General features: G+C 36.9%; 1 protein-coding gene across 2 annotated transcripts in view; it reads left to right on the forward strand.

Annotated features, from left to right (window-relative positions):
* The first annotated feature begins 231 nt into the window (after window positions 1-231).
* Window positions 232-14,801, forward strand: part of UBR5 (ubiquitin protein ligase E3 component n-recognin 5) — a 75,024-nt gene continuing 60,454 nt past the window's right edge. For both annotated transcript variants that reach the window (XM_010577025.1, XM_010577026.1), the window contains exons 1-7: window positions 232-276; window positions 773-854; window positions 1,039-1,115; window positions 1,916-2,035; window positions 5,203-5,392; window positions 7,599-7,758; window positions 14,485-14,634. In XM_010577025.1, the coding sequence (XP_010575327.1) occupies window positions 14,493-14,634 (142 nt within the window). In that variant the 5' untranslated portion in view covers window positions 232-276; window positions 773-854; window positions 1,039-1,115; ... (2 more) ...; window positions 7,599-7,758; window positions 14,485-14,492. The remainder of the gene's footprint in view (window positions 277-772; window positions 855-1,038; window positions 1,116-1,915; window positions 2,036-5,202; window positions 5,393-7,598; window positions 7,759-14,484; window positions 14,635-14,801) is intronic.

The raw sequence follows: 14,801 nt of genomic DNA on the forward strand, positions 1-14,801 counted from the left end.
TACCACCATCTCTGATTGGCTTGGCCTTGGCTAGCGGCAGGTCCATCTTGGAGCCAGCTGGCATTGGCTCTGTCAGACATGGGGGAAGCTTCTAGCAGCTAGCAGCTTCTCACAGAAGCCACCCCTGTAACCCCCACTACCAAAGCCTTGCCACACAAACCCAATGCAAGTGGTTGTTGTGTGCTGTGGGGGATGTCTTTCAATCAACAGCTTAATTTCTTTTCGTTTCAGATTAAGGGAAGTTTCAGAGAAGCTGAACAAATATAATTTAAACAGGTAAGGCATATCACATGCTGCTGTAAATCATTTAGGAAAGTACAATTTTTCTAACAGCAACAAGAAGTAAATGATTATACTGTAGATATATTCTTAGAAAGCCTCAATACTATGAATACCGAAGTTCAGAAATGCTTCAGATAACACAGTTCTTGTATTAGGAAGAAAATGTTAGGTTTCCAGTTACCATAAATGATATTATTAAATACCCTCCTTATGAAATGACTCCTTAATTTGAAGTATAACCCCTGATGTTTGTTGCTGATCAAGTTAAATGAAAACTTATCATCTTTTAAGGTTTTGTTCTGCATTTTCTGTGCTTAATGACTAAAAATACATCATAGCTGCTTCAACTAATGCACATGTTTAGTCATTCTTGAATGTTTTTATATTGGTAACCGTCAACTGTCACTGCACGTTGTTCCTTCTATATGCTACTTGTTTTTAATTTTTTCAGACTTTAAAAATGTTATACATGCTCACTTTTTGTTTTCAGCCACCCCCCTTTGAATGTATTGGAACAGGCCACTATTAAACAGTGTGTGGTGGGACCAAATCATGCTGCATTTCTTCTTGAGGTAAATTATTTAAATCTGCTCAGATAGATAATAAACTTGAAACCACACAGTTAAAATTATTTCTTCTAACATCAAATTGATCAACATTCTTCAATAACTGAAGACTTGTTTTTGTTTGTATTTTTTTCTGTAGCTTGTCTTACATTTCAATTTTGGACACTTGGTTTTCTTGTTTTAAATATAGGATGGTAGAGTCTGCAGGATTGGTTTTTCAGTTCAACCAGACAGATTGGAATTGGGTAAACCTGATAATAATGATGGGTAAGAAACGCTTTTCTTCATTTTAAATCATTCTTTTGAACTGGATAAGCAGCTTGGCTTCTTTTTTGTTTTGTTTTTGTTTGTTTGTTTTTAAACTAGATTGCCTTTGGTATGGGTATTTTGAGTAGATACATAATGGTTATGGTGATGCAGCCAAACAGCTTAGCTTGTCAAACTGGTGTAGGAATAAATAGTAGATGTGATTCTAAAAGAAATAAGACAGGATCTCTTTAACTTCAAGAAACAAACCCCTCCAAAAATAATCCTTGTGAAAGAAACTGTGTTAAACTGTTAAGCTTCATGTAGAATCCACTCTGAAAGTGGTCCCACCTGGAGAGGCTCACTTTCTAGACCTGTTGTCTTCAGTCCAGGTAAGTCTCCCTTAATAGGACTATTTAATGGTTCATATTTGAATGTAAACCACTTCTTAATATTGAAGTAGCATACGCAGGCTAAGGTTTATGGATAGAACACATGGTGATTACAATTTATACATATACGCTAACTGAATACTTAGCACAGTGGCTAACTCAAATTACTAATTAGCTTAATATGTATTTGCAACTGTGCTATTATGGATTGCCAATGTACGTAAGATCTGTTAGGCATGCTTTCCACTTTCTTTTTCCAGCGTACCTCTTAATATACAGTTAGATTAGTTTGGAATATTCCCCAAGGGTGTTGCTTAAGCTGGTATGTTACCAGACTAAGTCCCTGAGAATTTAGACCTGGGATTCCAGGTTTTGTTCTTAACCCATTTGGGATTGTTTTGTGACTGATTTACCATCTTTTACTTTCAGTTCAAAGTTGAGCAGTGGCTCAGGGGCAGGAAGGACATCCAGGCCAGGCAGGACTAGTGACTCCCCATGGTTTCTGTCTGGTTCTGAAACTCTGGGCAGACTGGCAGGCAACACCCTTGGGTAAGTTTTGATAGGATTGAGGCTGCAATCTGTTTGTTCCATATTTGAGTATATGTGTATACACATATATAAATTGTATGCAGTATGTATAAGGGAACGTATAATTACAGCAGTTGTGTAGGTAGGGTATAATAAAAAAAATAATTATTGACTTGGTTAAAATAACAGATATGTAAGTGACCCTTCAGTACCTAGGATACAGAGACTTCTTCCTATATGTGTGAAGAATAACTTGGTTTTGGCTGTGTTGTCTTTTTTTGAACATTTTTTTTTTTAGTTCCTTGATTTTTGAAAAGCAGTTTTTTGGAGGGACACTATCAATTTAAATGCTGATAGGCTAGCAGCATAAGGTAAAATGAGTGCATTTATGCAGGAAGAATCTTAATTATCTGTGTTTGCAGACCTTTGTGTGCCCAGTTTTATTGTGCCTTCCTCTCCCCTGGCCCAAGTAAGGAGCAGTGTTTTGTTAGTTGGGGTCTTATACATAGTAATAGGAAGGGAACATCTGGAAGAGGTTGTCACTCAGAACCTTTGAAATTGTACTTATATACCAAATGTACTATACAGGTTCAATTTTTTTATCATTAGCTTTAAAATTGATGGTGTCCCTTTATATAGCAATGTAAATTAATCTTCACAGTGAACTCTTCGTTACATGGTTTTGTAAGACATATTGAACAGTGCTGCTTACTAAGGTTACTAACTGTAGTAAGGAGAATTGCATTTACAAACTGTGGCTTCTGCATGTGAATGATTTGTTAAGAGGGAGGAACTACAGCTTTTCCACAGAATGAGTATGTTATGTTACCAAATAAGCTAATTTCATCTGGGGATTAGTTGCATGAAAGATAATCCACCCCTTTACATGCCCCCCAAACTTTTTGTGAAACATTTATGCATGTGAACCTAAAATCCATGTGTTAAACTTTAGAGGCAAACTGGTATTGTCATGTTTAAAAACTTACTGTGGAAAGTATAAGAATTTTTTCCTTGTTATTTTTACCTGAGCATAACCAGTTAAAATTGTTTGAAGCTATGTGCTTAGGAGACCAACCCTGAAGAGTTCCTAATTTCTTCCCTTGCATGTTTCAGAACTAGTAGTTGAAAAGTCACTGAACTAGAAAAGTGGCATTAGACACTATAACTGCTCTGTTAAATGAAGGGAATACTTAACTTAATAAATGGAGTCTAAAAACATTCAAACTGTGGAGTCCTTAGATTAGATCACTGGTTTTAGAAAATTGCTAGCATGCTCGTGGGCAGTGGAAAGATGTGGAAAACTAGTAGGTGAGCAGAAATGAGCAGAAAGATTTCCATTCTATATTAATATTTATTTTAGGTTTAGACAGCTTTTATAGGAATAGCTGCATCCTTTTTTTTCTCTATAACAGGACCAAGTTAGGACCCACTTGGAATATTTGAATTGTTACGTGAAATTACATGGATTTAACTGTTAGATGTCTTAAGTCTGTCATTGATAGTTTATAACTTAAAGTAGAAAATGCATCTGTAATAAGTATTAAAATCTAATACGTAACCTTTTCCTTAAGCCCACATCTTCCCAGCTGAGAGTTGAATTGAGAATTGTTGTATAGGAAGAATTTGACTTCCCCTCAGCCCCCTTCTTTTCCCCTCAGTGCCCTTCCCACCTTTAGGAACAGATTAACTAGCTTGTTTTATTTAAAATGACACATTCTTCTTTGGTTTGGTTTTGGTTTGGTTTTTTTTTTTTTTTCCATGTTCAATAGTATCTTTTTTGTTTGTTTGTTTGTGGTGTTTTTTTGTTTGTTTGTTTTAGAGCTCTCTTTCTAACTCATGAGACAAGACTTTTCCTAAAGTGATCGTTGAATTGCTTTTTATCTTGTCATTGTCTGTGTGGTTGCTGGCTAGAATCCTGAAAACAGACATCTCTATGACAGGGCCTCGTCTTAGGCAGATAGTTTAGTTATTCTGTGATTGCATGGCCTTGTCAGGAGGAAAAAAAAACAAAAACAAAAAAAAGAGAAGGATGTTAGTAATCAACTTAAGCCATAAAATGTAAGACAATTATTCTTACTTAATTAGCTTTTATAGATACATGTGGTATACTTTTAACGTGAATTTATTAGATGCTGTTTCAGAGTACATGCCTTTTTTTTTTTTTCTTGTCTTATTTTAAATGTTTTTCTTTTTCTTGAAAGGAGATTGATTAGGGTGGTTGAGAGCAGGAAAGTGCTGATGATACCGATTATTAAATAGCAATAATACCATATCCAATATCCTTTAAGGGAGATTTGTACAACAAAGCTTAGCTAACCTTGAAGTACAAATTAGACTCTTTTAGCCTTTCATGACGAGAGGGTATCTAGTCTTACATCCAGAACAGATTCAGTTGACACAGTTCTGTGGTGTTAAGATTAGTGGAAAGTCGTAATGATGGCGAGTTGTCTGTTTCTACAAATCATTGCCTTTTTTACTCCCTTGTTTTGATACTGACTCATAGAAATGAAAAAAATGTTCAGTAAGTTTAGGCATGTTTTTGCAATGTATACAGTTGATGTTGAATCCTCTAGTAGGAATAGGTTCAGAGTAGAGCATCTCTTGAAAACCATCCATGAGGATCAGAGAACTATCTAGTGTAAGATTTGTTTTGCAGTAGATTACTTGATTTTTCCAGTGTAATCCTAAGCAATTTCTTAATGTAAATCAAGTCTCAGAAATTTTAGAAGACCCATCTGAGTATAGTGACCTTCTGTCAGACACAGTCTGCTGACCATGAAGCTGCTGCATATGTGCTTTTATAGTAGGAAGTTAACAGCCAAGTGTTAGATGTTATGCTGCTGGTACTGTTGCTTTTAGAGACTCTGGGAATTGGTACATGCATGTATTTATGTAGGTATACATCTACACAACTGTATGAGTAGGAAAAAGTGCAACTTCCAGTTGGAGTCCTGTTTTATATTTCTTCTATGTAATTGAGAACTTCTATCAATTGCCTGGTGCTCTTGTTCTTACTATTTTTGAGAGATACTTTCATAGTGCTTGTCTATGAAGTCAATCTGCAGTATTTTTCAGAGACTGTCTATAAGGTATTAATAATAGAACTAAAGACTTACTTCTTGAAGTAGTCCCCAAAGTATGCTGCTATATATATTAAAAAAATAAATATTATAATCTAACTCTTCTAGAAGTCGCTGGAGTTCAGGTGTTGGTGGAAGTGGAGGAGGATCTTCTGGTAGATCGTCTGCTGGAGCCCGAGATTCTCGAAGGCAGACCAGAGTTATACGTACAGGACGTGATAGAGGATCTGGACTGCTGGGGAGTCAACCACAACCAGTGATTCCAGCATCAGTCATTCCAGAGGAACTCATTTCACAGGTACTTGAGTTAGAAACTACTTGTTGCCAAAAACCTGGGGACTTTCTTGTAGCATGTGAACAGGGATGTGTTGTAATAATACTGCATTTTCTCCAAGGAGTAATGGCATGTAGTTGAAAAGATTGACTTTCTCTAGCTGAATTGCTTTTATTCTTAAATGTGTTGTGTGAGTGATAGACTTCTTTTGGATTCTAGAATTTTCGTTTCCCAAAATTCCACTAAGACAAGGTATGTGTTTAATCTGGATGAGGAATGTCATGCATTGTTCATTTGCAGATGGAAGATGTAGTGAGAAAATCAAATATTTGAGAATTGTATCAAGCATGTAGCTAATAAAGTTAAGTTTCTTCAAGGAGTATAAGGAAGGGGGGCAAGCTGACTTTTCTTTTTCTTTTTTGATAAAAGGAGTGATCCATTTCAGATCTAAATGAAAGACAGTAAACATGTTTAGTCTCTTTAAAATACTTATAATTTTTGTTCATGGGCACCTCTACTTAATTTTTTATAAATGTAACTGATGAATGTTGGGTATAAGTTGCTCTGCTTTTGCATCTTAATGCACTAAAGCCTGAATAAGCTGATGGACTTTGCATTGTGTGATTAAGTGGAGTTTGTTAAAATAATGTTTTTCACCATGTTTGAAGAAAATAATAGATTCAAAATATGTGACTAGTTAGTGCATTTTAATTCTTGGTTCAAAACAAGTTGCTGGTCTATATTTCTAATACAGGTGTTAGTTGCTAGGCCAAAGATAATGTGCTTGCATGCTTTCAATGGCCTATAGCATGACTGGCACAAGATAGGAGCGAGCAGGCAAGGTATCTACAGTCCCACCAGTGACAGACGGGCTTCTAGTTTCTTTCTCTCTTTGAACTCAAACACCTGTAAAAGCTGGGAGCTTCTCCCTTCACAGAGGCAAGATACTGGAGGTGTTGGTTACTCTGATGTTAGCTCTGCTTTCAGGAAGTGGTTTGGTTGATGACCTCCAGCAGTCTCTTTCAACTGTGGAGTGGTGGGGATTTTTTGACTTAATTGTTCACCTCCAAGTTTCTTTTGAGTGTTTACTGACATCCTTGATACCTTACCTGAAATAGAAAAGCAGACTAATATCCCTTGGTCCAGACAGTTCCATTCTGAATCTAACATATGGTTTGTTGATGAAATTTTAACTTTGCTTCTCTTGCTATGATCTTTTGCTTTTTTTTTTTTTAAAAAAAAGCATACTTTGCCTACCTTTAAAACAGAAGGTGTCTAAAACATTTTGGGGGTAACTCTAAAGCAGACCAGTGGGAAAGATCTTCACAGCTGGTCTATGTAACAAATTCTACCATGTCTTGAAAATCTGTAAAGGTCTGTCATAGAATATAATGACAAAAAGCTTACCTTCGTGTGCTGTTAAAATGTCGTGTTGTCGTCCCCCCCCCCCCCCTTTTTTTTTTTTTTTTTTGTGCCTCATTTTTACTGTGTTATGAAAACATTCAGTACTGGTTTTTGACCTTGTTCACATAGTTTGTGATCTCCTAGAACTCTGTCATCTTCTCTGGCATTCAGTAGAGGGTAGTCTATCTGGAAAAACAAAATGCTTCGAGTCTGAGGGTTAGTGGGATAGACCAGAATGCTTCTGGTTTTTGTAAATTCATTGCATCTGTTTCACATTTGGAAGGTTTTTTCTGCATTTGCACTTTGCTAATCTAAATGTTGCAGAAACTGCTGAAGATAAGCCTTTAGAAACAGAATGATGAGAAAAAGAGGGAGTAAGGTGGTTACATACTGAAGGGCAGTGGAAAGAGAAACCACTGTCAAAAAGACTGGGATTGAGGTGTAGTTTTAGAACAAGTTGGTTGCAAAGCTCTGCTGATTGACATAGTAAGTTTAAACACTTTTTACAGAAGCATGCAGAACATTCCCCAAACCAGATTTTGCTTATCCTTTAACTACAGCATTAAGCGTTTCAAGAAGTAGATTCTAAGATTACATTAGGAAATTCGGCACCAAAGTTGGAATTCAGTGGACTAACTTGAACTGAGAGAAGGTTGACTATCTAGCACAAAATACTGTGACAAATGTATGTGAGCCTTTGTCTGCATGTACTGTGATTGACTTTTGTTTTTTATTGGACTTCTTGTAGAATTAAGCATTCTTTTCTTATGAATGGTGGTCGGTGAGCTGAGAATGACCAGTAACCAATTATACTCTGCTGTTACAGGCACAAGTTGTTTTACAAGGAAAGTCCAGAAGTATTATTATTCGGGAACTCCAGCGAACAAATCTGGATGTAAACCTTGCTGTAAATAATTTGTTGAGTCGTGATGATGAAGATGGAGATGATGGGGATGACACAGCAAGTGAATCATATCTTCCTGGAGGTTTGTATCCTGCAACTTTTGATAAGAAAATGCCAATGTGTTCTTATTTTTCTGTATTTAAATACTGACAGCGTGCTCCGTGGTGTGCAAGGTATGCAGCGAAGACAGTTCTTGCTTATAGGAGCAAAGTCTAAAGATGCGCAAAACAAAAGATGCACTGGGATGTGTTGAGGGATTAGGTTAGGCATTGAAGAATAACTGTTGACCCTGTTTGTGGGTGGCAGGAAAGTCGGGTTTTGGTTGTGTGGTTTTTTTTTTGTTTGTTTGTTTTTTTTTTAGGATCCCAGGCTTTGTAACATCAGCATTACTTACGTCTGTATTTTGCTGCTCAACGAGATGCTGAGACTGCTGTGTGGCTTGCTTATAAAAGCTAATTCTAAAACCTTCTAGTGACTTGCATGTTTTTTACTACTAACATATATTATTAAGATAAAGCAGTTTTTAGAGCAAAAATTATACAGCTTTTTTCTAACCAAAATGCCTCAAGTGAGGGCAAAACAGCTTACAGTTGTTAGAGTTAGATAGAGAATTTATTCTTCATCTCGGGTTCCCTTCATAAATGCTGTAGTATTCTGGATATACTGGTAAAATGCTGTAATTGAAGTCCACATATTTTTTAAATATTGTCTGTCCCATAGAATTGCTTTTTATAAAAGACTTTAAGTCTTTTTTTGCATTGGCTAAATAATTTAGGTAAACTTTTCTTGCTGAGTAAACGTATTTGAAAACATAGCAGCCAAATTTAATGTTTGTGTTAGGTACACTGCATGAAGAGAACGCATCCGAACTCTGACTACATATTAGCTTTTCTTTCTGTGTGTCAAAATGATGTTTTGATATTCTTCTAATAAACGTTTTTTTTTTCTGCTCATCTGGTTCACCAGGAAGGTTCATGGGCTTCCTCCATCTTTATCCTGTCAATCATGTGATTAGACAAAGGCTTTTTTGTTCTGCAGCAAAGGCTTTGTATTTCATTTTGCCTCTTCTAGTTTTAGTTGCATCTGTCAAGCTGCTTTATTTTGCTGTAGAATTAAGAATCCTCTGGTGAAAGGGGTGAAAAATCTTTAATTTGAGTCTTGTTTTTTAGTAATTAGCTTAATAGCATTAGACGCATTGGAGGAAGTAAATTCTCTTAACTCTTTCCAAGTATTCAAAGCAGGAGTTCTTACTCTAAGCATACCTGAATGCATTCCTCCAGAACCAGCCTTCAGAAGATAAATCACTGTTAGTAATCATTGACAATAGATGTTCCTTGTAACCATACTAACCAGCTTTCTACAGCATTAACTATTCTCTTAGTACCTCTTGAGATCATCAGGATCAGTTAATAGGGACTGTCTGACAACCTATGACTGGTAACTTTTATTTGAAGGTGTCTGTGCGTCTTTTGTATTTGAGATACGTTAAAGTAGTAAACAGAGTTTCACTGTCCTCACTAGCTGTCCAGAAAACAATTTTGGCCTTGGCTTAATTTTTAAAGCTTCTCCCTTATTTAGACTAATCTTTCCTACAAGAGATTGCAGCCCCCTGATGTTAGTATTTTTTTCTCTTACCCCACAGAGAAACTGGGCTAACTCTTCCCCGGTTCTTGTGGGAAATGAAACTTCAGTCTTCAAAGATGTAATTTGCAATTTGTAGAACATGCTATGTCTTCTCTGTCTGGCTTAATTTATTTCAGTTTTATGGGAAAAAATAAGTTTGTTGCACAGAAATGAATTAATTTGATATCTGAATGTGATCAAAACAGTAGGAAAAGTCTAGCTGAACAGTAGTCAGTGCTGTTATGAATCTACTGTTGGTACGTTAAATAGTACAGATTACCAGTCCTCGCTTGTGTCACATAACCATGCAGGCTGGTTTTCAGGAAAACCTGATGGCCAGAGAAACTTGCCTATAGCACTCTGGAAAAACACCAACACTCTGTCCTTCAGAACTACATAGAACCTTTTTTTAAGTCTTTTGCTCTAGAAACTTGCTCTTGCACTCTTGCTTTCAGTTGTCATCTCACCTCTGGATGCTCTTTTGGAACTGTAACATCAGAGTTTGTTAAAGAAAACTGTAGATAACTGATAAATGCTATATGCATTCAATTCTTAGTCAGGTTTTAGTAATGATTCTGAAAGATAAAGAATTTTTTTCTTCAATTATGTCAAATTATGCTTTAAAACTTTTTGATTTTGTTCCTTCCAAGCACAAAAAAAAGCCAATGACAAGACTACTTTTGCCTCAGGACTTTTGAGGCTCTTGCATTTTGATTAAAAGCGTATGCTAATTTTTACTTTCTCCCTTCTGCATGTGTGGTGCTTTGTGACCCTTAAATTTAGGGGTTATTCCTCTAAGCCTTGCAAGACAGAGAAGCTTTTTTAAAACCACTAAGAGTAATTTACAGTTGATTTAAAAAATAAATTAAAAAAACCCCCTAAGATACTTTCCAACCACTGTGAAATTAATAAATTCTTGTTTAATACATCATAATTTCATTAATATATCAGTTGTGATAATTCCAGTTAGTATTGTAAAGGTTGTGCATCTGAATTTTTTTAAGGTAACAAAAAACATGTCTCAGTTCTTCCTGAATTCTGGAAAATGTCTTAAGTGAAGAGCAGAACTTTACTTTTCTGTACAGGTTGCCTTGAATAAGTGTCTCTTGGATATTTATTTTTAGAGCCTTATGTACTTTGATTTTGCCTTCTGTAATCTCGTCCTGTTTCTTTTGTTTTATGGTCATTAGCAGAGAGGAATGTGGGTTCAGTTGATACTTAACAAGTACATAAGGAAAATAATCAAGGTGAAAACTATATAGAAAAACATGTAGCACAGAAAAGACTTAAAGGTCTCTAATTTTCCAGCTCACATCAAGTTGTATTGTTAGAGGCTTCTTCTGGGCTTTATGTTCTGTTAATCTTCTGTATAGATGTTCTGTGGAAGTTAAAATGTTTTGTTGTTTGTATAGTTCAGAGGTGTGCATGCTTCCTCAGTAACTTCTGCATGATATAGTGGGTTCTTGCTAGTGGGACTTGTGAAACATAGGTTTGGTAACATCCAAACTACTTTGGATTTTGGAATTGAGATGAGCTTGTTTAAAAATCTTTTTTTTCTTTTTTTTTTTTTCTTTTTTTCTTTTAAAGGAGAGAAGAGAGATGAGCTGGTATTGCAGTAGTACTTACTGTATTGTCTTGCAGTGAGGGGAGATGGGAACCAGAGCACAGCATAGTATCAGTTCAGTGGCTTGCCTTGGGGGAAAACAATTTGGTGTATGTTTTTTTTCTGTGGTTTTGTTGGTGTGATTTTGTTTTCTTTGTTTTATTTTTATTTTTTTTTTTAAGATGAACTTCTAGTTGGGTAATGTTTTGAATAAATATATCTTATCAAGAAATGAGTTCTGGAGTTCTGTTTGAGTCAGGTTTCCTACGAAACCAAAGTACATGTTTCCCTCCCTTCACTGTCGCAGTTTTGCCAATTTAATCCAAACTTGAAAGAGGAGGAGATACTGAAGTCATTGAATTGTTGAATATTTTATAAAAATACGCAGCTGAGAAGAGGGGAGAGAATTTATGATTGCCCCCTTAAGGGAGAAGGTTTAATGCGAGCCGAACTTGAGATCGGAGTTGACCTAGGCAATGCCTTTAGTTAATGAATCCGGTGATAATGCTATGCATAGGCTACTGAAAATAAAAATTCTCTTAGTACTTGAATTGCTGCTTATGTGCATACTGGAACTTGGGGTAGGGGTTTTTTTTTCCTCCTTTCGTCTGCACTGGATATCCTTTTCCTTCCAATTTTCAATGGTATTTACTAGTGAATCCTAGGTACTTTCTTACCTAAATAGGTTGATCAGAATTACCACACCTAAATGTGAAGGGTGTGGTCTGATTCTGGTCTAACATGGCACAAGAGATGAATTATATCATCCCATGGGATTTTTCTGAAGAGCAGGAAAATAAAGTCATAGAGAATGTTTGGTTGTTTTTTTTTTTTCCCCTGGATTCTTAAACTGGATGTAGCCTTGCAGTATCTGTGTTTTCACAGCACTAAAAAAAATTCCAGTGATTTTTGAAGGGGAGTGGATTTGGCTCCTATCCCTACTGGTTTCAGCACCTCTGTTTGCTGGTATAGAAAATGGAAGAAGGGGTATCTCTTTGCAGAAATATTGGAAGAAAATTAAAGTCTGATTTGAAGCTGAAGTAAGAGAGTAAAAAAAGGCTTCATTTCCTCACTTATCTTAATGCACATTTAGCCAAAACCCATGTAGTTTTGGTTCTCAAGTCTGATGGCTTGAATTTTTACTTTCCTTTTTGGAAACACAGCTAAACTAAAGTCACCTAACATGGTGGAAGGTATATGTGTGTCACAAGTTAGTGTGTATTTTCCGTCAAGAGGATTTCTGGCTTAGCTTACCTTTAAAAAAGTGCCATATTATCCATTTTGAATGAGTCTGGAGAGTTCTTTTCTGTACTGGCCAATTGTGCTCCTAAAAAGACATCAAAGTTTTTTGCAATTTTTGGCTGGGTAGTGACCAAAAAAAATTGAGAACAAGTTGCTGGACTGTAGAGAGGTTGGAGCTTACCTAGGAAGAGATGGTTGTGGTGGGTGTGGGAGGAGGGAGGAGGAGCAGTCTGTGAATATTCGGAGATACAACAGTCTCAGCTGTGTTTGCAGCTCTTAAAGTCTGGTACTTACAAGTTGACACTCTTAAGGTGAGGTGTACTGCTGGTTTATCATTGTGGAAAGCCAGTGGAAAATAGATAAAGTAGCAGGCAGGATAAGGCCAGTCTGAGTTGTGTTTTACTGACACAGAGCCTGTTTGCCAAATCCGATTTTTTTTTTTTTTTTTTTTTGTACTAGGATTTCCAAGCAGTCTGTCAAGGATGACTTCCTAAAATGTACTGCATGAACCATTGAGTCCCAAGTGGTGTGCTTGTAGAAGCACAGACTACACTTGAGTGGATTACTTATTTAATGCAAAAAGCACTTGTGCAGGTCTTGCTTGCTTTGAAGTCCACAGTACTCACTAGTTACAGTGCTGTTTTTCTGGGGACAGCTAGTTGTAGTTGGTATGTTATATTTCCTGGAGATGAGAGTTTAGAAATTTAAGGATGAATATTCTGATACGCAGGGATGTGAAAGTCTCTTAACGCTTTAAATATCAGTAAGTGGAACAGTTAAGTGAATTAATACTGGCTGTAAACTGGACTTCTGGCTCCTATTCAGTTTTTGGATACTCTCTCCTTTGTGTCCCGTGTCCCCGTCCCTGTCGTCCCCCGTCCCCCCCCGGCCTTCATTACAGATCCTGAGAAAAAGACCCATAGTAATCAGTTCCTGCTGTTAAGAACGCTTATATTTAACTTCAAACCTTGATTTCTAGCCACTATTTTGTTTTGTGCTTACAATGAGGTAGAGGCTGAGAACTGGATGTGTTGAAATTATATGTGTGCTCTCTGTGTTTTCTGAAGGGACTCTGTGTATAGCCTCATGTTAGCTTCATGAGTGGTTAAAGCAGATGAGGTTGTCCTGCTGCCAGAAGGAGCTATCCTGCCATTCCTTTGCATGGTGGTGAGGTTTGTGTGCCTGCATGTGTTAGCTGAAACCTAATTTGGGGAGCCTGATATTTTAGTCAGACTTGCTTGAAAGTTTGGGAAGGGGCAGAACTGTCTCCTTTGGCAGCAGTAGGGTCTGGTCAGCTTTGCTGAGTGTGGTGAGGCACCACTTTTGGAGCTCTGACTACCCAGTTAAGTCAGTCTGAAGATTGCTTCCCACCTTACTTCTATACTCTACGAAGTATTGTTTCAAGCCAGGTGAATGTGCTAGTAGTAGATGTAGAAATCCCACCTTGCCCCAAGGAGGTGCCTGCCAACAGGGATGAAGGAAGGAAGGAGGACTGTCCTTTCTGTAGCAGCAAGATGGTAGTCAGGTGTAGTTGTCTTGTCAGTCCATATTGCTGGACTTCAATAAAGTACATGAATTTTCAGTGGCCTCTTTTGTGTGGATAGTAGCTGTAGTTTAGTAAAAGGAAGGAAACTGTTTTATACTTTAATCATGATCAGCACTTCAGAGAAACTCAAGTTTTCTAACATAAGAGCTAGGGCAGTTACAGTATTTAAGTTCATCTTTTTGGTTTTGGTTGTTTTTCTTTTTTTTAACTCATGGTATTAAAAAACGGTGCTTTTTCCAGATAACAGTTGTTGTTCTACTAGCCTGTGAATTAAACAGGTGCGTCATTCTCTGAAAGAAACGTTCTGTGGAGGAACATACAGTCTTTGACATCAAAGATGTGGCTTTGTGAAGGCCAGCTTTCACCATGAATTCTGTCCTCCCTTAATTCTAGGTCATCTTTGGAGTTCTGCATTCCGTGCATGAGTGTGTGTGCACATCTATGTATATGTATCTATCTTATCCTAGCGCTTTGTTCTTTCAAGTGACAGGCTAAAGTTTGAATTTCTGGGTTACAGAAAAATGTGTTTTGGACAAGTCTTGTTTGGGAAATGTGGTTAGGTAAGTGACAGAGCAGTTCTTGTAGGGAAACTGGTTTTGTTCACTTGTCCACCAAGCTTGATTGTAAATGTGGTTGCATAGGAGGCACATGAGTTTGCACTGGTGAATCTGAAGAGCAGAAATTCAATTAATAGATAGGATTTTTTTGTTTTGATATTTGTTTAGTTGATGGTCTCTCTAGCTGATGTTTTAAGTAGCTGATTATTCACTTAAGACCCTTGTCTCCTCTTATAGAGGATCTTATGTCTCTTCTGGATGCTGACATACATTCTGCTCACCCAAGTGTCATTATTGATGCTGATGCTATGTTTTCAGAAGATATTAGTTACTTTGGTTATCCATCCTTTCGGCGCTCATCACTTTCCAGGCTAGGCTCATCCAGAGGTAATTTTGCACCTTTTTTCTTTGTAATAAGTAGTTTGCTGTGGAAAAAGCTAGTGATAGTACACACTGGTGGTTTAGATTCTGATTTAATGCGAAAGTAGACTGTGATATGTTGTGAAATATAGAGTAGACAAATAGACTGTTACTCATTATCAAAATTATTAATG

This window comes from Haliaeetus leucocephalus, unplaced genomic scaffold (assembly GCF_000737465.1).
Source record: "Haliaeetus leucocephalus isolate CR32 unplaced genomic scaffold, Haliaeetus_leucocephalus-4.0 Scaffold555, whole genome shotgun sequence".
NCBI classification, from domain to species: Eukaryota; Metazoa; Chordata; class Aves; order Accipitriformes; family Accipitridae; genus Haliaeetus; species Haliaeetus leucocephalus.